At 40.3% G+C, this 23,714-nt stretch overlaps 1 protein-coding gene across 1 annotated transcript in view; it reads right to left on the bottom strand.

Moving 5' to 3' along the window:
• Positions 1-23,714, bottom strand: part of CAMKMT (calmodulin-lysine N-methyltransferase) — a 297,003-nt gene that overhangs the window by 28,726 nt on the left and 244,563 nt on the right. Inside the window, exons 5-7 of the mRNA XM_056852994.1 lie at positions 15,350-15,404; positions 14,219-14,282; positions 7,436-7,502 (exon numbers count right to left, since the gene is read on the bottom strand). Coding sequence (XP_056708972.1) covers positions 7,436-7,502; positions 14,219-14,282; positions 15,350-15,404 — 186 coding nt within the window. The remainder of the gene's footprint in view (positions 1-7,435; positions 7,503-14,218; positions 14,283-15,349; positions 15,405-23,714) is intronic.

Here is a 23,714-nt window from a genome sequence, read left to right as displayed (position 1 = left end):
CAATTTAACTAAACATTGTGTGAAGAAATACTTCCTTTTATCTGTTTTGAATCTGTCACTCTCCAGCTTCAGCAGATGACCCCACGTTCTAGTATTATGGGAGAGGAAGAAAGGTTTTTGACTTTACCTCTGGTTATCTCTGCCTCTGATTCAGTATAAGGCAGCTTCATTTGTTCACATTTGTTCAACATAAAACTATTTTACAGACCTTGTCAGGTTGTCAAATGGCCACCCCGTAACAAGGATTTTACTTTTTTTTTTCACTCCTGTACACACTGGGCTAGAAGGACGTCGAAAGCAGTGAGGTGTAGTGGTTTCAGTGCTGAAATAGGATCTGGGGGAACAAGGATCAAAGCCTCACTCTCTCTGGAAACTATTTGGGTGATCTTAGGCCAGTAACTCCCTTTCAGCTTATCTATCTCACATCATTTTTGTGAGGATAAAATGGGGAAGAACCATGTATACCCTGAGCTCCCTTAAGGCACTGAGGTGTTTCAAACCCAGGATTCTAGGAACCAGGGCTAGCACCTTATTCCTGCATCTAGAGCTGTCGACCTCCAGGCGGGGGCTGGAGATCTCCCACAATTACAATGGATCACTAGACTACATTAATCGCTTATTTGTTTAAAACATTTATTCCACTTATGAAGAAAGTGGCTGGTTTGGAAGGTGGACTACATGGCATTTTACCCTGCCAAGGTCCCTGCCCTCCCTAAACTCCACTCTCCCAGGCTCCACCCTCCAAAACATTATCCAGTGATATTCCAAGTTGCCATTCTGGGAACTGCAATGTAGGCCAAACCAGCAGAGGAAGATGAGCCAATCAAGGCAGGGCTGGGGCCAAATAAGCTTTTGACTTGGCTTCTGAGTTCTTGCAACTCTTCAACAGGAAAAGGCCTAGCTCTGCATTGCCTGTTTATTGGACCTTGATCTTCTGCGCACCATGATTAAGCCTCCTGCCTTGGACTCCACCGCTTGCTTACCAGACTCAGCCTTCTGCCTGCCACCCTGAATTCTTCTTGCCTTGGATTCTACCAGCTGTTTACTGGGCGTGACCTCTGATTTGTCCATGACCTCACTGCTTGCCTCTGAACTGACCATTTCTCCTTCCTACTAGGTTGCCAGCCAGTGCCTATGTGCCTCCTAGCTACAAGACTAACAGTTCCTGAAATCATAAAAGTATACCTGTTACCTTCTGCAATAACTAATTCAGCTGAACGATTCCTATCACGAACAGTTTTGTTTGCAGTCACACAGTCTGCTGCTTTTCCTGACCTTAATATAAGGACCTGGATTACACCCGGAGCTAGTGGGAAACTCAGATGCGCGGATTGTTGTGCTTTGGCTGCCAGTTCCCATGGATGATATTCAAGTCATCATGGGTCATTTTGCCACTGGAAAACCCACAGTGATGGCAAATTTCCAATAGAGTTGTGAAACTCAGCTCATCCTTTAGAAAAAGTGTGTAAAGGCCTTTGGGAGGAGAAGAGACTGTCAGACTGTAAACATGACCTCTCCCCTTCTCTGCGTTCTCATAAATGGCACAATGCGAGGCCATTAAAAAGTCCAGTCACTCCCACCGTAGGTATTTGGAGAGAGCCTTAACAAAATTAAGTTTACCTACGGATGATGAAAACAAGGGGACACGATGCAATCACACTTATTCTGCGAAATGCATACACCAGTTGCAGACACAAAGGCCCGGTACAGGCAGTCTGCCCACAACAACAGTACACTTGACAGTACATTTTCTTAGACGCTCTTATACAAAGATATGCACTTGGCAGACATTCACATGGTGGGCAACACAAAGTACACAAGGGCAGCATGGAAGGGACTTTGATATTGGCCACAAGCTGCTGTTGGCACTGTGCCTCCAGTGGACCATGTGCCTCACGGCAGAGGTATGGCAGCAGTTTATAATGGAACAATAATCTCTGAGAATCAGTGAAGAAGAGATTCCGTTCCATAAATATATGGAGTTAGTCAGAATCTGCCTTCCCAACCCACTGTATTTGTCATTATTTGTCCAACACGTATGCCAGCTTGGTGCAGTGGTTAGAGTGTTGGACTAAGTAGTGGGAGACCCAGGTTCAAATCCTCCCACTGCAATGAAGCTTGTTGGGTGACCGCGGGCCACTCTCTCAGCGTAAACTACCTCACAGTGCTGTTGTGAGGTTAAAATGGAAGAGGGGAGACTTTCTCCTAAGACTGAGTCCTTTGGAGAAAGGGCAAAATAACAATGTACTACATGATAAGTAAATAGTCATAATTCAAGGAAGAAATAGATTTAATCAGGGTTGAGGGTTGATTATCCCCAAAATGCTAGAAATAAGCTACTTCACAAGAAGCTGTGGCAACTAAGGATTTTATTTTGGTGTTTGTATTTGAGAGGATAAAAAAACTATTAATGTTGTTCAAGGAACGCAAGTAAAGGTGAAAAAAATTGCAGACCTGAATTTGGATGCATTTAAAACAGATGTAAATTAAGGGAAATGTCTGTGGTTAACTAGCAGATAGCCTTTTAAGAGGCAGTTCTGATAGTGCCAAGTGAGATTCCCACATGCTTACCTTAGCCATGTCAGGGGAATTCATGGCCTTAGTGACTTTGTCCATGAGGGGACGGGGTGGGTTGTGTATGTTTTGGAAATCCCAATACTTTTGCAATTAGCGAAACACATTAAAAGGAATATTTTGGCCAAAATTAATACGGACATTCACTGTATGTTTTATGAAGTTTATTTATTATTGGAGTGGTTATATTTGTATGCTATACACAGGTTTTATGTAGCATAATTATTTTAAGGGAGAAAATGCTATTGCACTCATGAAGTTAAACACTTGACATTTTTATCCCAGAAAATGCAACATTTCAGAAGTCTAGATATGTTTATTAATTAGTGATTATTAACACCCAGTAAACAACATTATGTCTTGTAAAAACACAATCTTTCCTCACAGCATGGAGCTGAAATCTATTATTCACTGATTCCATATGCTGAAATACACTCAAATGATCACAAATGACCTTAAACATTAGATAAATGTAAATGAGGACATCGTTGAAAATGTGCTTTTGATTGATATCTAAAAGACCAGGTTGGAAATCTTGACAGCAGATGAAATCCTGAACACATTACATGGCAGTTTGAAACCCACAGCACATACGGTGCACGTGAAGCAAAAAGTGGGGACAATTGGCAATGAGGTAAAAGTGGAAGGCGCATTTGGAACCTGAAATAACATGGCATTATATGTTTGATTAGCAAACATTATGTGGAAAAGAACTGATTAAGCACCACTTCTTTAACATCTACCCAGTGTTGTAGCAAATGATAATATTTTTTGCGTGCTGACCAAAGGCCTCAGAGGTTACAGTTTCCCAAAAGAGAACTCTTCTAGAGATTCTTTCTCAATCCTCTGGTGCAATAAAAGTAAAGTTTTACTTATACGTCACTGTGATAGTTCTTTTACTAGGCCTGTCTCTGTCTAATCTCTATTACATTTAGGCAATGAAACTCAAACCACAGCAGTCTGCCCGTGAATGTATTTTAGACTATAATAAGTGGATTGGAGCCTATCCTTAAAATGATCCAACATTTGCCACAAAAATAGAATGACAAACAGAATGAGTAACACTACATATCAAGAAAGTTGTCATAGTCAGAGAGCCAAATTTGGGGCTAATTGTCAGAGACTTATTGCATCTAGGAGCAAACAGCACATATTTCAAGACGTGCTGTAATTAATTTGCTAGATACTTTCTGTACAAAACCTCTCACATCCAATCCAACATGGATGCCCCATCTTCTATGGACATGCTAAATTTTCCTGAGGCCTCTGTTAGTCAGGTTTCTATGGATTCTTTTCACATGGTTCTGAGGATGTGGATAGAATACATAGAATATTATGGCCTACTCATGATAATTGGACCTCTATCTATAATGGTTTCTTAAATTTGTAGGCTGTCTTCATGAATGACAAATATCATACAGGCATCCCTGACAGAAGGGTCAGTAAGTTACTCCATCTCTTAAAAAGGCAGTTGTTAGACTTACTGGGTGGGGGGGAATCAGCTTTGGGTCCAGGTGACTCGAACAATTACAGGCTAGTACTGAATCTACCTTCTTTGAACAAGGTCTTACAGAATATGACAGGCATCCATCCCCAGCCACTTCTGAAGGAAAGTTATTGTCTTGATTCCCTTCAATCTGTCTTGCATCCAGGGCATGGCCCAGAAATAGCTTTGATCGCCCTGATGGTAGGCAATGTAACTGCAAATGTTTTCTGTTTGGTCTCACCTTAACAATAAATCTGAATTTGAATTAGAACACCCTGATGGGTGATCACTGGTCCTCCAACAGGAGCAGTGCATGCCTATTCGTTCTCTTGAACCCTTCAATGGCTTTTGATACCATCAGCCATGGTATCCTTCAGATACACCTGGCAGAGTTGGACCTCACTGCCACTGTGTTGGATTGGTTTTGGTTCACAAACTGGAGGTGGGAGTAAAGTTCCATTTTGTCTCCCATGCTTTTGAACATCTATGAGAGACTATCGAGAGAGAGATTCTAAAGATTTGAATTGTCACTGGTATATGGTGTCACCAGTTCTCTCTCTCTTTTCCATCAAGATCCAGGGAACATGTAGAAGAACTCATCTGGTGTCTTGAGGCTGTAAGGAACTGGTTGAGGGTGAACAAACTCAAATCTAGATGAAATGGAGGTGCTATGGGTCAGGGGTTTAGCTGATCTGGGAATAGGTTGCATTGGATGGGTTTGTACTCCTTCTGAAGGAGGAAGCTTGCAGTTTGGGCATGCTCTTAGGTGCCCAGTTGACAGAGGTACCCATAAGTGAGTTTTCCAACAGTGTGATTCACCAGCTGTGGTCTTTTCTGGAAAAGGTAGACCTAGCCACAGTCACACAAGCCTTAATAGCCATCAAGTTGGGTTACTGTAACCTGCTGTATGTGTGGCTGTCTTTGAACATGGCTCAGAAGTTTCACTTGATTTGATTCAGAATGTGGGAGCCGAGGTGCTTTCAGGGACTGGCATCAATGAGCACATAATTGTCATCTTGCACCAATTACATTAGCTCCCAGAGTGTTTTACGGGCCCAATAAAAAGTGTTGGTATTACCCTTTAAGGTCCTAAATGGACTGGTCCCAAGGTTCCTAATAGAGTGCCTCCACATGTCCATACTGGCTCATGCCCTGAGACTGGCCAAAGAAGCCTTATTGCAGGAAGCCCATCAGAGGAATCTCATTAGTGGGATCCTGAACGAGGGCTTTCTCAGCAGCAGTGCCTGCTGTTTGGCACTCATGCACCCTTGCAGGTTGCATGGTTCCTTCCTTAGAGGTCCTCTGTCATCATCTAAGAGCTTTTTTAAAATTCCACAAGGCCTTTATCAGTTAAATCTTGTGCCCATTGTAACTTTTGATGGTTTCTGTTACCTATTTTAACCGTTTTGTATAGGATTTTAATATTGTAAGCCACCTTCATGATTTATTTTTTTTATAGAAAGACAGGGTATAAATATTTGAATAAATCAAAACAGAACGGTGACTGTTAGGTCACAAGGTCTACCGGAAACCAACTCACACAGATCGCTACTTACACAATAACTCCAACCACCACCCCCGACAGAAAAGAGGAATAATCAAAACATTAATGGACCATGCAAGATGGATCTGTGAACCACAGTTTCTCAAAGAAGAAATTAATCATCTAAATCACGCACTGCTAGCAAACGGCTATTCCAGAAATGAAATCAGAAGGGCCATTAAACCAAACAAAAATCAGAAAACTCAGGAAAAGCAGTCTCCCACAGGAAAGGTATTCTTGCCATTTATTAAAGAAGTCACTGATAGGATGGAAAAACATTTGAAAAAGCATAACCTACAAACAGTGTTTAAACCCACCAAGAAAATACAACAGATGCTACGATCAGCAAAAGACAAAAGAGACCCCCTCACCTCTGCAGGAGTATATCATATACCTTGCAGTTGTGGACAAGTTTACATCGGGACCACACAACGCAGCATACAAACAAGGATAAAAGAACATGAAAGATACTGCAGATTTGGCCAACCTGAGAAATCAGCAGTGGCTGAACATGGACTGACCCAAACAGGACACAGGGTCTTATTCCAAGACACTGAACTACTGGACAATTCTACCAACTATTTTGTCAGATTGCACAGAGAAGCCATTGAAATTCATAAACATCAGCACAACTTTAACAGAAAAGAAGAGAGTTTAAGAATGAATAAGGCTTGGCTTCCTGTCCTGAAAACCTCCAGACTAACAAAGACTACAGTCCACAATAGCCATGCGGATTAGCCTTGGATTCCACATGTTAACAGATCAGTTCAGGATACTATGGTTCCACATTAACATACCACACCCTCATTAGCACATTATCTTGATACTTACAGGATAATGATTTGCACATTACCTTTAATACTTTGCAGGACAATGACTCAGCTCAAACCCAAACCCCTTCTGGCTATATATTACTCTTCCTACACACTTGACACTGAGAGACACTGTCCTTCAGTGTTACTCCTCTGAAGATGCCTGCCACAGCTGCTGGCGAAACGTCAGGAAAGAAAATACCAAGATCACGGTTACACAGCCCGGATAACCTACAAGAACCAATGAACTCTGACCGTGAAAGCCTTCGACAATATTTAGAATGGTGACTACTTAAGATTCATGGTATGTAAAAACCCTCACTCCTTGACTAACAATGAGCAATTCTCCAGTGGCTCTGGGTACCAGATCCACATTGCTCCTTTACACACAAGACCCTGACCCAGAATCAGGTGGTCTATGAACTGAGTTCTCCATGACCGTGCAGTGCGTTACGGTCAAGAGGCCACTCTAGAGATGGATTTTATCAGTGATTTTATTACTTATAAATTGTTTAGGGAGTCATTGTTTTGTTTTGTTTTAAACATTGTATTTTATATATAGAATGTTGTCCAGTCTAAAAGCATATGAGCTCTATAGACATACCTACTAATAAACGGAATTGGTCCTTTATTTACCAGAAGTGGGTGGCCTAAACTGAACAAATATGATTTCTGAATTTAAACCTTACAGCTGAAAATGAACAAGTGTACCTAATTTTTGGTAAAGCATGGAATAGTTTCTACTAAACACATTGTTTGAACATTTCATTTTGAAGTGGTCCCACTGATCTCAGTAAGAGTACTGATAATTGAAGTGATCTGACAACAAAGTCCAATATAAAAAAGTTTTTTTAAAAAGAAACCAGAACTATATACACTATTAATATATAATGTAATATAATTGTTGCTTGACAATACTGATTTCAAATAAAACCAAGAACAATTCTGAAAGTCCTTTCCTTTCAGTAGCTTTAAGAAAGATTCATTTCAGTTAGCAATAAAATACAAGAAATATCTTACCGGCTTGAGATAGCTTGAACTTTAAACATGCCTGCCTTTTGATTTCTTCTGATAATGTTGTTTACATCTATAACACACTTGTTAAGAATCACCAATAAAATTAAAATGATGACACCAAAATTATAATTTTTTCATGGCAAATATGGCAAATATTCTGATAGGTTTTAAAAAAAACTTAATGGGCCTTTGGAGAAAATCAGTAGCCATTTTGAATTATTTTTCCACAATACAAATTTTGACAGATTGCATGCAACCATCCACAATCAGACCTCTGCTCACAGAATGGATGGCTTCTGCTTCCCTGTTCCCTTTGAAGACCATTTGCACCCTTTGAAATGCTGCCCCAGTATCTCTGAGAACAGCACTAGACATGATGTAAGGGTCTGAAGTAGAGGGCGGGGAGGGTTGCCCCTACACTATTGGTGGGCATGCACTTTCATTTGTGGGAAATAATTGTTGGATCCAACCCTATGATGTTTGGTACCAAATACTTTGATTTCTGAATTTACTAGAGATAATTATTCATGATAATTAATTTATATAGAGATAGATTTAAAAAACAAATTAGAAGAGATGCCCTTTAACAGCTGCAAAGCCAGAGTAAATCATTAATAAGCAAAGGATGGAACATTCTGCCTTGCCTTCTAAAACTGCTGTCTCCACCATGAGAACAGAGAAAATGGAAAACGATGATTTCTGAGTGCATGTATACAATAGTAAGTTCTAAAATCAAGAAGCCTTTCTTCTACCTAATAAGCTTAGATTGGGTTTCAATCTAATAAGCAGTTACGGGAAGGGATGGTATTTAAGAGACTTTTGTGATCATCCCTACCACTGAGATGTGCTTAACGACCCTAAAACTGGGACGTGTAAAACCTATCCCTTTATTTCTGTATGTTTTTTTTCACTTTGCCTCACTTCCAATGCGCAGAGAGATATTTATTTATTATTTATTTTACAGCATTTATAAACCATCTTTCTCAAAAACAAACAAACCCTCCAAGTGGCAAGGTAGTCTTTGTTTTCTAAGCAACTTCCAATCTACACATGGGGGGTCACTGGGTTTGGGGGTCTTTGTCTCTGTACAAAAGTGAGGTACCCAAAAGGTGCCTCCTTGACCAATGGATATACTCCTCAATCTTTAAAATATTTATTTGGAAATCAGTTTCATGAATTTAAGCACAACACGTATTGTGCTTAGAATTCGAGAGAGAGAGCTTTGTTTCTCTGAGGCATGCAAAACTATGTCAAGGTTTGTGGTACTTTAAAGTTTTGTGGTGTAAGTCTTTGTGAGGTAGAGCTTACATTGTTAGATATGCTTAAATGACAGGCTAGCACCAAAACCTTGAACATATTTATTTGGAAAATTCCAGGAAAACATGTTTCTAACTAAAAAAAAAAAAACTGCTTTAGATACCTAAACTGCCTTAAATAATAGTTCTGAAAACAATTCAGTGACATGCAAGATGTCTTGTACTGATTTAAGTATAGCTAGAGAAACAAGTCCACCCCACTATGTTGTCTCCCAGTTCTAGTTCTGTAGGCTGCTACTTATATTTGGCAGGTAGGCATATGCTGACAATGGCATCTTCATGCTGGCTGGAACACAGTTAGGATTCACAAAAGAATCATACGTTCATTTTATCTGGTCAAAAGCCCAGTCACTGAATGTAGAGTTTCTGTACTACATTTAAATATTGCCAGGAGAGAGACCGGGTTGGTTTTCCTGAACTTCTCAGCCACTTTTGATACCTTCAACCATATTATCCTTCTGGATTTGTTGGCTGAGTTGAGTACTGGTGAATTATACTCTGGTGGTTCTGTCTGGCTGACTAGTTCTAGAATGTGGCATTGGGGGGCTATTGTTAAACTGCTAGGAAAAGTTGAAGGCAGCAGGAAAAGAGGAAGACCCAACATGAGATGGATTGACTCTATAAAGGAAGCCATGGTCCTCAGTTTGCAATAACTGAGCAAGGCTGTTAATGATAGGATGTTTTGGAAGACATTGATTCATGGGGCTGCCATGAGTCAGAAGCTACTTGATGGCACTTTACAAACACACACATTACATAGCTGTTGAATAGAATGGGCACAAATTAGAACCTTGATGGTAAATAACATTTTAAAACACCAAAAAAAGAGAGAAATTAATGTGATCGTCCGATAGTTGCTGCAGTCTTTGACATCTTTTTTGGGGGGAATTGGAATGTAAATTGACCGTTTCCAGTCTGTGGGCCATTGTTTTACTCTCCATATTTGTTAGCATATTCTTGTTAAGATTTTGTGGATTTAGTTTCTGTGCCTTGGAATAGCTCTATTGATATCCCATCTGGTGCTGGTGATTTGTTTCTCCCAATTGCTTTCAGTGAAGCTTTCATTTCACTTTCTAAAACTGAAGGTTCTTCTTAAAAAGATTCTTCTTGGAAGGAGCCTGTCATCCTTTCATCTCTTTTGTATAGTTCTTCAGTGAATTATTCCCACCTTTATTTTTTCCTGTTCAGTTAATGTATTTTCATGTTGATCTTTCAGCATGCCTAACTGTGCTTTAAATTGTCCTTTGATTTCTTGGATCTTGTGGAACAGATCTCTTGTTCTTCCTTTTTTGTTGTTCTCTTCGATTTCTTTACACTGGTTATTATAATAATTCTCTTGTCTCTATGTACAAGTCGCTTGAACGGTACATTTAGACTTTTGATTCTGTTTTCTGTCACCTTTTACTTTTGCTTTTCATCTATCTTTAGCAATTTTAAGTTTCTTCAGTCATCTACCGAGGCTTTTCATTTCTTGTGGCTACAGGAATAGTCTTTGTTCGTTCTTCCTTGATAATATCTCTGGTTTCAACTCATAGCTCTCCTGGTTCACATCCACTTGAACTTAGTAATGCAAATCTGTTCTTTACATGGTCCTTAAACTCTTCAGGAATGTTGCTTATATTGTATTTTGGCACTGTTAATGTTTTGGTGTTTTTCTTCAGCTTTATTCTGATTTTTTGATATTAACAATTCATGGTCTGTACCACAGTCAGCTCCTGGTCTTGTTTTAGCAGAGAGAATAGAGCCTCTCCATCTTCTGCTTCCAATTATATAATCTAATTGATTTCTATATTGGCTGTCTGGCGATTTTCATGTATACAATAGTATATTTGGTTGTCTGAAACATGTCTGCAATGAACAACTTGTTGTCTTCACACATCTGTAGGAGTTGCTCTCCTGCTTCATTTCATGCTCCTAGGCCAAATCTGCCAACAATATTTGATTCTACTTTGTTTCCTACTTTTGCATTTCAGTCACCTATGATTATCAGCACATCTTGGTTAGGTGTGTGATCAATTTCTTCCTGGACACTTGCATAAAAGCTTTCAATTTCTTCCTCATCAGCATCTGTAGTTGGAACATAAACTTGAATTTAAGTTGCTATGTAACCAATTTTTAAAACTTTTTTAAAGGTTTTATTGCTGCAGTTCTGAGATGATGAGGATAAGTTTTTTAGATGTGTTATCTGATGGTATGGTTTTATGCTTTGAAAGTTTATACAGGTATTTTAGAAAATAGCTTTGAGGTTTTATGTTGTTTTATAGTTTTATATTGTGATTTTATGTATTTATAGTTTTGGAAGCTGTTTCAAACAAACACATGGAGAAAGTAATAAATACTTTTTCTACCTAAAAAAATGTAACTATGGTTAAAACACCATAGTCCAAGAAATGAATTTTGTGTCTAATGACACAAAGCTGATGTTCTAGTTACACTATTAAATTTTCGTCCAATACTCTTCATCTTATTAGGAAACATATCAAAAGGTTAAAAAGAAAGCTTTACATGCTATTTTAAAATGTTTAAATTTTATCAGTACTCTGCAATACAATAACTAACAGCAAGCAGAATATCTTTTTAGTGCAGATAATGGGATGTAGCTGTATTTTATAGCAACACTGTACAAAGGTGCTACAGGTGATAAAGTGAACAATGTCACTTGAGCATATGAGTCTATCTAAAATGTTATGCAACACGAGAAGACATCAAGTTGAAGCTCACAATAGTTAACACGGAAGCAAGCTTGTGTGTTTTGCGCAAAGATATATATTGATTTTGCATTAAGAGAGCACACGCTTTGGCATCCCTATATAAGTAAATGAAATTATCATTCTCACAAATGAGAACAACAAATCCATCAAAGCGGAGGTGACACAATCCATTCAGTATTATTTTTTGAAAAATAAATCCCAATCCACCCCCCATGCAAGACTTCACAAAAGGACACTCCGGTACACTCTGTGAATAATGCTAATAATAGCAACAATAATAAGTATGACAACAATGATAATATAAAAGTGGATGCTCAGATGCAATGTGCTATTGCCAGGTCGATTTTCAATTACACTGTGCTGATGTATTCATTTGTTTCTTAATGTGTTCATCTTGCCCATTAAGAATAATTAGCAGGCTTGCTTAGTGATTTCCTGGCTTCTGGCTGCGGTTTCCCCTCTTCCTAGTTGACACCATTTTGATTTTTTAGAAAGGTATTTTGATATTATAGTATAACTGGCATAATGTAAAGTTCCAAATAAATTGTAAAGAGAAAAATTAATTCTAATTTTAAAACAGAAGGGTATTAGAATTTAGTAGCTCAGCAACAGAATAGAGCACAAAGCACTTAGTAGTCCTCCAAATGCAGAATCCTCCAATATAATGCAGCACATTTGCTTAGGTGGATTTCTATATATTCGGCTACACACTTGGGAGGAAATAGCCTCTTGAAAATGCTAATGAAAGTTAGTTGAAACACATAAAAATGGGTGGGTAAACTAATCCTAACATATGTAAAAGGGAAACAAGTTCCTCCGATTTCAACATAACTTATTCTCATCCAAGTGTGTAGTCTAATATATTTGTCCTCGGGGACAACCTGGCATTTCAGAAGAATTCAAGTGAGCAGAGTTTTTTGTCTAAAACATGTTTGATAATTGTTTCAAAACAGTACTATACTTTTCCACTACATAACGGGATATAAAATCATAAGGTAATCCCATTCCCTATTTTATTGTGCCGTTTTAAACATTGCGAAGTCTGTATTCTGTCTAATAGTGACAGTGAAACTATTTAACAATCTAATTGAATAAAATTATAAAATATACTATTTCAGTCCCAAGCATGATCTATTACTTGTGTAGCGTATTGGGTCATGACACAGATTTCGGCAATGCAATAAAACTTTAGAATAGACCTTAGGGAAACTGTTAAATTTTTTTAGTGTTCATCTGTAAGCAATCTAAAACTAGATATAAGCTTGCTTACACATTAAATGATTTAGTTTTGTTTATAATATATCTATAATAATTCTGTTCTATTTTGCTTCTTCAGGAGAGGTATGCAAGAATATAATACAATGTCCCACACACAATATTCCGGCAAGGAAGAAACAAAGTCAACAAGATTTTCTGGCTAGAAACTGTAACCCTACATAACTGGAGAGAGAGAAAAGCATGCTTTAAAGCTTCAGTATGTCACATTTCAAAAAATATGGCCAGTAATTAGGACTGCGTCCTCCACTTAAATCCTCTAAATATTTGAAATGGATGTACTTGTCCTGTGACCTCTCAAAGAAAATGCAAGAATTTTTGAAGACTGAGCAAGTATTTTTTTACACTAACACTGTACATGCATTGTGAATACTTTTTTTTTAATAATTCAAAACAGACCTTGTTAAACTGGGGGAAAGGTCTATGTTGCTAAGAGACAAAAAGGGATCTTATGGGACCTTAAAGACTAATAGATTGATTACAGCATAAACTTCTGTGAGTAGAGCCCACTTCATCAATCAGGCTCACGTCCACAAAAGTTTATGCCACAATAATTATGCTTCTGCTACAAATCTCCTTTTTGGTTTGGCTACAATGGACTAACATTGCTACTCCTCTGGAATTTGTTAGTAACAAAGAGAATTCTCCATAACATTGACATTAGTGTACCACCATACTGAAGAACCTTAATATGCCAACATCATTATCATGAAGGAACCAAAGCAAACAGATACCTTCTACTTTCCCCTCTCAATTTCTGTCAGCCATTAATATTCACTGTGGGACTCAGATCTTGTGCTGTTGAAGACAGCTAACAGGGTATAATTTGTAACCATATGAAAGATCAAATATGTTTACCTGCATACTTATTAATCAGACACATTAAAATTATTGGAATAGAATACTGTAACAGTACAGAATGGAGAGCAGATATTTTAAAAAATTGTCTTAAAAGAATTATCAGTCAATGAGGAGTCAATTCAATAATGATGCATCTTATCTGAAGTTTAGGAGAGGTCAGTTGGAGTTAGATATGTGTACATGATGCAATGTAAAGAAAATGTAGAAATTGGTTAAATGCAATGCTATTAAAACGTTAATATCTGAAAGCAGAGCAAAAGTAAAACAGACCAGCAAAATGAAATCTGGGATTAATGGTTAGAGCTTCTGTTGTATTTTTTAATAGATCTTATTTGAATGCAATCTTCAAATACTACTGAGACTAGTATTTATCATGTTGCGTGCTGCTTTCCCTCTAAATTTACACACACTTCAATGCAAGGAGAATATGAATTTATTTTAGGGAACAATGGAGATCTATTCCAAGAATTTTACATATTTTTAATTACCAATAGTGGATGTGTGTGTGTACATACATACATTATTATATCCACCCCTTGCTGCATTTGTATCAATTGTTGCTCAGCCGGGGTGGGGGGGAGTAACGAGTCCGACAAACCAGTTTTCTATCTGAATAAGGATACTTTTGATGGCCTTTTCATTTCCATCAGTTAACAGAACTTCTTTGACATCTGCAGAAATAGCAACCTGGAAGGGGGGGGAGAGAGAAAGAGCACAGCAAACAATGAGCAAATATGCTTGTCTATGTGGAAGTGAAGACAGGAGTGACAAGCCTTCAGTATCATGCTTCCTCACCTATTTCTCTGTAACAGTCTTCAATCTTTTTTCATTTTATGTCTGCATTATTTTAATCATTCAATCAAATCAGTCAATACTTTTATCATTCCATTTGCGGGAGCCTCTATCTTGCTATCATTCTGTTCCGTAATTGCATTGTGACAGCGGATGATGGTATTCTGAGAGGCTTTCATTTGCGGGCTTCTGTTTATCTAGTAGAGCCATCATACGAGGCTGTCACTCTGCCTTTCAGCTTGCTTCTGTCTGACTGCCTGATGCCCTTCATATAACTTTGCATTGCAGGCAGATGGCTTTGTAAGGGTAATTTTTTTGTGAGCTTTGACATGCTCGCACATTGGGCTGTAACCTCGACACATTGTGTAAGAACGACAGGTTTGTCAAATGCCAATCAGTGTAACAATATGCTTTTATTTGTAGAGACATAAAAACTTGTCTAATGCACTGCACTGCTACATAATATCTCCTGAATACATGACTCAGAACCCAGAGAATGGTGAACGACGCTCCTGAATGGCCAATCTAATTCAAAAGAATCTAATTACCGAGAGCTCTGGATCATGTTTGTTGGTGTAATAATGCAGGCAAAACATTAGCAGCTATATCATGGTGCTCCAACTGTGATTCGCCGGGCTATTCCTGTATCTTAGCAAACGGGGACTATAATCTGAAAGGGGGGGGAGCTTCAGCTATGGCAATGAAAGACAGACTGTACGTGGCCTGGAATGTCACAACAAGAGATATTGACTACACTGAGGTAAAATGTTTCTGCTCATCGAGGCAACCATAAAATCAATATGATACGAAAGCAAGTCAATCTAGAAGGTCTCTCAAGACTCTGCAGCTTGACCGCGGCTGATTCTGTTGACAGTTCTCTGACCCAGCAGTTGGAGGCACTGGAACATTTTTTCTCTTTTGTTCCTTCCTTTGAATGGGATTGGAATTGAGAAAAGACCTACCATGAGCCCAGCCAAGCATGTCATGCCACCCCCTAGCTCACACACAGCAAGGCCCCTGAAAGAGAGAAAGGAAATGGTAGAACCCATACAAATTGGACAAAAATGGTCAGAGAGACATATATGTTACAAGAACAAATTGCCATCTGTAGTGAGCGCTGAGGTACCAGGAAGTAGCAGAGACATGACTGGTCTACCTCATGTCGTTTTGCGTTTTAAAAATAATTATGAAATAGAAAAGTCACAAAGCAGGCAAACCAGTGGGGGTCCCCTCATTAGTGTTCAGTGCCACATTACCACCGCTGAGCTGAAAAATCTGAGAAGGTTCTTTTTTCCCCCCTTGTCAATGGCACTGTCTTTTAGAACTAAACTAGCTAGAGTAGCGAAAGATAATTGTTAGGAAAGGATAACACTGTTAATTCACATTCATCCCTTCAAAAACAGTTAGACAAGTAAATGAAAGAATTAATATTATTTCTCCCTCTCCATCTTCCTCCCACCCTCTAAAGAACTATAGGATGAAATATATATATTTTTTAAAAAAAAACTGTAACAGAAACTATAGCATTTAAAATAAGAGACATACCTTAATTTTAAAGAAAGACTACAAACAGGTGGAGAATTTAGCTCATAAATTAGCACTTTAATTGCAAACGGCCTACAAAAGCTCCTGTTGATTGTTAAAAAAATTAAACATGCAATTGCTTTGGTACTAAACGTCCATTTAAGCAAGTTACATTGATCTTAGGAAAGATTGTTCAAAAGTAAGCATGATTATGACTGATGCCAAGTAGAGCAAAATAACTTAAGAACTTCAGCAGTTTCCTTAAAGTTGTCAAACGCAAATGTTGTAAATTTGATGTGCACATTGTTCTTAATTTATTCCAGTATTCCTAGGCACTAGCAACCCATTAAGCATTTATATGGTAAAATATAATTTCTTTGCTGAAGTATTTAAGGCTTTGGGTGAATAAAACATTCAAGAAAGGTGGTGTTACCAACATTAAAATATACTAGAATACAAAATATGCAGATTAAAACAACCCCAAAAATGTTTATTAAAAATGACAAAGGTCTCCCCAAAATATAAAGTTTCATAATTTATAGAAAATACTCAGGTTCAATTTATGATAAGCCTCCATATTAAAAGGAATATACAAACGAGGAACAGTTAGTAGGAATGTAGGTGGAATATCATTCATGGTTTAAATGGGAGATATGTCAATATGGAAATCATTTTGATAGACATTGCCTAGTGAAATATATAGGGGAGGTTTCAGAGACACCAGCATTTTGAACTGTACCATGAACACTATTTGTTGTTGGGGCTGATCCTGAAGCAAACATATAACACTTTTTTGGCTTTAATAATTACAGTAATCGGATGTCTAGGAATTTACCATACTTATGTCACCTATAATACCAATTGCCTAAATTGCTACACAAACTGGAGTAGATTAGACAAAGACAATGTGAGAGAAGCACACCTTCCTTTCTCATTTTGTTTACTCTCCCTTTTCATGTGTATATAAAGAACCCCTACCCATATCAAAAATATTTGATGAGGTAGGTCAAAACACCATCTTTCTTCCTTTCAAAACGACCGAGGACAAGAATGCATATAAGTATCACCAGGGCTTATTTGTTTGCTTTGTTTTGTTTGTGACGGTACTCACTGATACTGAGTACCGGCACCTTTTTCGGGGCTCTCCCAAGTCCTGAGGGGGGAACTGGTGGAAACTGACACAACCTTATATATGAGTAGTGGCACCTTTTTGTTGTTGTTTTTTAAAAAGCACCACTGTGTATCACCATCTTACTGCCAGATAAATTCTCTGAAGAGGCAACCAGCATGCAATGGCAAGAGCTCAGCTGGCCAGGGCTGAGATATCAAGGCTGAAGTAAGTAGCCTGGGACCTTAAACAAGGGAGAGGAGGAGGAGGAGGGTTGGTTTTTATATGCCGACTTTCTCTACCACTTAAGGAAGAATCAAACTGGCATACAATCACCTTCCCCTCCCCACAACAGACACCCTATGAGGTGGGTGGGGCTGAAAGAGCTGTGACTAGCCCAACGACATCTGGCTTAATGTGTAGGAGTGGGGAAACAAATCCCGTTCACCAGATTAGCGTCCGCTGCTTATGTAGAGGAGTGGGGAATCAAACCTGATTCTCCAGATCAGAGTCCACCACTCCAAACCACCACTCTTAACCACTACACCACACTGGCTGAGAACACCCCAACTGTAAAAGCACCCTTTCATCAGCAATAGGGACAGTCTCTGCACTTTGGAAAGAATGGAGAGAGATGCTTCTATAAGGCATGCATGACTGGAAGACTTAGCACTACTGGGGAAGCACTTTGCGCCAACAGCCCACAGGGAGAGCAACAGCCACTCTCCATGGCTGACCTCTCCTAGTTCTGAACCCTAACAGGTACCCCGTCTCTGGAGGCCGGACCCAAAGGGGTGGCCACACACTGACAAGTAAGCAGAGATCTGTTCCCCCAACCTTCTTCCCCCTTTCCCTCCATCTGTGGCCATGAGCCATTCCAGCAGTGCTACCTCCTGCACCCAAGCTGAGCAGCACGTCAGTCTAGCAGGGGCAACTAGGGCTGTGCAAATTTTTTAAAAAAAAAATCAGTAAATTTAATTTATTTTGGGAAACCTGATATAAGCCGAATACCCATACCGGTAAATATGGGCATTCAGCTTATTTTCCAGTTTCCAAAAAAAATTCAGCCCTGGGGGAATCATTTTTGGAGGTCGAGCCCCCAAATTCACAGCATAGCTTGAAGGGATTGTCCTCGCACAAACCCCAAAGTTTGGTGAAGATTGGTCAGGGGTTCGGAAGGAGTCTCCCCCCCCCCTCAATAAGCAAGCATTGAGAGGTTTGCAATGGTTGTCTATGGAGGGGGAGCAGCCCCTTCCAGACCCATAAAATCGGACCCCCTGACCCAATCTTCACCAAACTTCGGGGTTGTGCAAGGAGAGCCCCTACAAGCTATGCTGTGAATTTGGGGGCTCTACCTCCAAAAATGCCCCCCAGGAGAATATTAAATGTACTAACCTTATAAGACTTGTTATCAGTAATGGAGACCAGTCTGCTTCGTTTCTCCTTCATGGTCGAGTGCAAGGTTGCTGTTAATTATGGGAAACTGAGTTTTCCTACACTTGTAATGACCGCTTCCTTCCTTCCTTAAGAACCTGACTCCACAGACTGTCTACAACACTGCCCCTTCACCTTATGAGGTGTGGGTGCCTGCTACTCTGTGTGGGCAGGGGGCCAGCTTGGGGTGTCTGTGGGGGTGAATGCTGGGCCCATGTCAACACTGGCAGGTGACCAGGGACTTGTGACAGGGCTTGGGCCCTTGAAGTGAGGTGTGTACAGCTGACAATGAGCCAGCATCCCTGGCTAATTCCCTGATGCCCCTGAGCTCTAATGGGAGACTGGCTCGGCCCCCATGCCAGGTGACCCATGATTGGTTCTGGCCCTGTCTATCAGAGCCCCACTACCTCCCTGCAGCACCTCCAAAAAATGCAGTGGCAGGGCTGTTGGCGACGCTGATATGGTTATCGCTACTAAAAGCCAGCCACTGACCCTTTTTCCCCCTTCTGGCTGCCACGTTAACAAACCCTACAGAGAGTGGACTAGCAATGCCATAGTTCTGCCATGGCCAGCCACTGAGGGGCAGGCATGCCTCAGGATTGCTCTGCAAGTGTCTGTGGGTGCACAATAGTCCCCTTTCTCCCTCTGACACATGTTCACAAATTCCCTGTTCATTCATTTGTTGCAACCTATCACCTCCTGAAGGCCCACCCAGAAGAACACCAATAACACATTAAACATAAGTGGAAAACACAAGCTTCAAATTAAAATAATATGCATGTGCATGTGTTTATTTGGCACACTCTTGGTTTAATAGTTTTATCACAGATCCTGAAGCACCTAAAAAACAGTATCTGATGAGGCAATTACCCCCTGGGCATTTCACCACCCATGATGACAGATTTGCTTTATTTGGTTTACATATGCACTATTGGAGACCATTAACAGTCATAGAAAATGCACATAAGAATCCTTGTGTGGACAAGTCCTCAGACGCAGAAGGTAGAGGTACTACATACATAGGATGGAGGAGGGGAGAAAGTTTGTCACCTCAATTGGTGATGCAATTATTTCCCAGAAACAGTTTTGTTTTGGATTATTATGAGGTATAAAAATAACCACAGCAAATGCTCTTTAAAATAAACTTTGCTGTTAATCTTACCTCTGAACCCTACTAGAGCCTGCACTCCAATCTTCACATCGCATCCTTCACAAATGCTATTCATATAGAATGGAAGAAACTTCACAATTTAAATCACAGGCAGAATTTCAAGTACCCTAAACAAATCTATGAACATAATAAAAAAACAGAGCTACAAAGCAAATTTGGTGCTCATACGTTTCCATAAACGGTGTTTATATCTTTTAAAGAATTGAATAAAAAGTAGTTAAGTGAAAACCCTTCAAGTGAAAACCCTTCAAGGTTTTCATGTAAATGGTCCTTGTACTGTACAGGAGTTACTATTTAGGCAGTATGTATTCCCAATAAGGTTATTTTCTTTAAAGCATATCATTGAAAACTTTCATGTAAATAAGTATATGCTTACAGATAATAGTGCTTGTTAAAACATACACTATTGGCATAAACAGCTCTTTGAGGAGCCATTTTTTACTTTTCAGTAAATATGTAATTTGAAGACCTTCATAAAATGAGAATTAAATATGAAAGTCCTCACCAGTCCCAAACTTGGCAGGCCTTGTTCTTAACCTTGGCTTTTCATGAGACAAAGTTTCAATATATATCAACAAACCAGCAGGAATTTTGCTCTCTCCTTTGATGTTAGAAATTTGTGATGACTACAGATAGAAAATTCAGGTGCAACAATTTGATTTTTCTCTTCACTAAAACAAACAAGACGCCCTTGAACATATAGAGTCCTTTATGTTCATGCATCTGACCACTCAGATTCTGGATTACGCTTAAGGTTGCTGTTTTGGTAACATTTTGGTAACAGGGAACAAAGAAATTTCAACAGCAGGGATGCAATTCACAGCAAGAGTCAAAATTTGCTCATGACTATATTCGCAGTCAACTAATACTGAAAAACAGTATATCTTCTGTGGTTTCTTTTTCATGCTTCATAGTGAAGACAGGTTGCTTGGTTGTGATTGATATAATTTGAGCATCACCCATACAGTTTGTTGAAGAGCTGGCGCTCCAGTGTCAGGTAGAGAGAACTGGCTCTCTGGGCAAGAACCTTCCTACTTACCTCCTTCTCACCAGCTATCACATTATAAAATGGTGTTACACTGAGTTAGACTTCTGCGGTCCATCTAGCTTTCTCTTTAGCTTATCTGATGCCTGAGAGTCTGACAGAATGAAAAATTCAGTCAGTCCTGATCAGGATTTTTAAATCGGGGCAAGGGAGGCGGGTCATAGCCAATTTGGAGGCAAGCTTTATTGGCTTGATTTATACCCCAACTTTCTCCCCAGTGGAGACCCAAAACGGCTTACAATATTCTTTCTAGGGCTGTTGATTCGGTTCGGCCCGAACTGAAAATCAGCTGAATTTCCCCTGATTCGGTGGTTTTTAGTTCGGGAGGAACCGAACTCAAAACTGGCGGGCAACCGGGGGGGCCGAATTCAGCAAGCTCGGGAGTTCGCGAATAAATTCAGCAAATTCGGGGCCGTCAGTAAGCAGCATAACCGTCAGTAAGCAGCATTCTCCTCCCCCGGCCAATTGGTGGCCAAGCTGGGTCTTCTTCTGGCCAATCAGTCAGGATTGAGAACTGGAGGAATCAGCTGATGTGCGGCCCGGCCAGGAAGAGAGAGAGAGAGAGAGCGAAATCCTCGTGTGTGTGGGGGGGGATGCTTGTGCACATTCGCTCCTTTCTGTGGCTGCAGGGGGCGTATTTTTTGGGGTATAGACAAAAACTTTCACTGGAGCTTCAGATGAAACTTCTTAAGATACCCCCCAAGTTTTGTAAACGTTGGGTCAGGGGGTCTCGAGATATGGGCTCTCCCCCTTTTCCCTCCCCCCTTTTTCCATTTATGTGGCTGCAGGGGGCGCTTTTTTGGGGATATAGCCCCCAAACTTTTAGCATAGCTTCAGACAATTATTCTTAAGATACTACCCAAGTTTTGTAAAGATGGGTTCAGTGGGGGCAGAAATATCGCCTCCCCCCTTTTCTCTTTCCATGGCTGCAGGGGGCGCATTTTTGGGGGTGCAGATCCCAAACTTTGAGCGGAGTTTCAGACCAGTGTTCTTAAGATACCCCCCAAGTTTTGTGAACATTGGGTCAGGGGGTCCCGAGATATGGGCTTTCCCCTTTCCCCTTTTCCCTATTGGGATGAATGGAACAGCCGATCCTGTGTGCATCTCCACTCCAGAGCAAAACGTCCCGTGCCTATTTGGAATCATCTTGGATTACAAGTCCTCCCCAGCCCCTTCTGATGGAACAGAAGACAGCCACAGTAAGACCCCTTTGGGGGCTTTAATCTATAATTTTTCTCCTGTGTATGTGTGTGTGTGCGGGGAAAGCAGAGTCTGTGTGTGTGTGGGGAGGGAGCAGTTTCTGTGGGTGGGGGGGAAGCCAAAGGGGGCTTTCGTCAGTTCTGCCTGGGGTGTGTGTTCCCCCTCGAGTCTCTCGCTCCCTGGTTTCAGGGGGGAGGTTTCAGTTGTGTGTTGCAAAGGTGTTGTTTTACAAGGTTGTATTGCTTTGCAGTTGTTATGCAGTTGGTTTGCAAACGTCTCAGCTGTTGTCGGGGCTGGGAGCTTTGTGCGTGGGCGGCAAGCTCTGCTGAGAGATGCACATTAAGGGTGGGGGGACCCCTTTCAGGGCCCATATCTCAGCCCCCCTGACCCAATCTTTACAAAACTTGGGGAGTCTTTCAATAAACGTCCTTTGAAGCTCTGCCGAAGGTTTGGGACCTCTAACCCCAAAAATGCCCCCCCAGAGCCGCAGAAAGGCCCGATTGTGTTTTTAATGGCTTTATTCGGCCGAATTTTTTTCCGAACTTTGAATTCCCGCCGAATTGAACGGATCCGAAGTGGGGGAGTTCGGACTTCGGCATATCCCGAATCTAAACGGGCTGAATTCGGCCGAATCCGAACTATACCGAATTTTTTTTAATTCAACAGCCCTAATTCTTTCCTTCTCCATTTATTCACGCAATAAACCTGTGAGGTGCGTTAGATTTACAGTGTGTGACTGACCCAAGGTCACCCAGAAAACTTCCATGGCAGAGTGGTGATTCAAACCTGGGTCTCCTAGTCATATACTCTAACCACTCTATCTAGGGTAGCCAGCCTCTAGGTGGGACCTGAGATCACCCAGAATTACAGCTCATCTCTAGACTACAGACATCAGTTTCCCTTGAGAAAGTGGGATGCTTTGGAGGTTGAGCTCCATGGCATTATCCCACTGTGGTCCCTGTCCTCCCCAGGCTCTGTCCCCAAATCTCCAGAAGTTTCCCAACCTGGATCTGGCAACCTATCCCCCATCCCCTGCCAGGGGCCGGGAGGACCTGGTAACCCTAAATCTACTACAGTGGCGCTCTCTGGTTGGTCTTATCAAGCTGAGGTATTCAGAAACAGTCAGGACATGAAAATCATAACCATTTCAAATCAATAACAGTTTCAGAACCAATGCTTCCAGTGAGATTTTCATAAGCTCTCCCAGTGTAATAGTATTGGGCCATCAAGGCCTGTTCCCCCAGTAAAGCACATGATTTAGAAGAACAATTTCTGTAAAACATGCTTGGTATGTTTTTTGGCAGTGAATACAGCATTCTGCATTGTGTTCTCCAACTAAAGAAAACAAAGACAACCATAGGTGTTGTCAAGTCCCCCAGCTGCAGCACCACAAAAGCACAGGTGTGACGAAAAAGGGAAACTTCCTCAAGGAATAAAAACAAGTGGTTCAGCCAAAATAACTAAAGAAACTAAGAAAACAAAGAACACTCCCTAACTAATGAAACAAAGATACAAAAATGACACTATTGGTGAAAAACTATGGAGAAAGTTCTCAGTGCCACTGCTGTTCTTATGATGATATAAAACGTGAGGGAAAAGAAACTTTTTCTTCCCCTTGTGGAATGTGAAAAGAGGTCCAGGAAGTGCAGAAGATCCTGACAAGAGACTAGGAAGTTCTATCTCAACTCAGTAGGTCCTGATTACAGTAGGTCCTGATTACGGCACAAGTGTTCTAGGGATTCAGGCAGAAAACCTAATTGTTAGGATAGCACAGAAATCATGAAGAAGAAAGCTGAAATATATTCCTGTGGAAAACTGAGTGTGGTCTAGAACACAGGTGGGAAT

This window comes from Euleptes europaea, chromosome 7 (genome assembly GCF_029931775.1).
Source record: "Euleptes europaea isolate rEulEur1 chromosome 7, rEulEur1.hap1, whole genome shotgun sequence".
Classification (NCBI taxonomy): domain Eukaryota; kingdom Metazoa; phylum Chordata; class Lepidosauria; order Squamata; family Sphaerodactylidae; genus Euleptes; species Euleptes europaea.
Note: the sequence above shows the minus strand (reverse complement) of the source record. Positions and strands in the feature narration are given on the sequence as shown.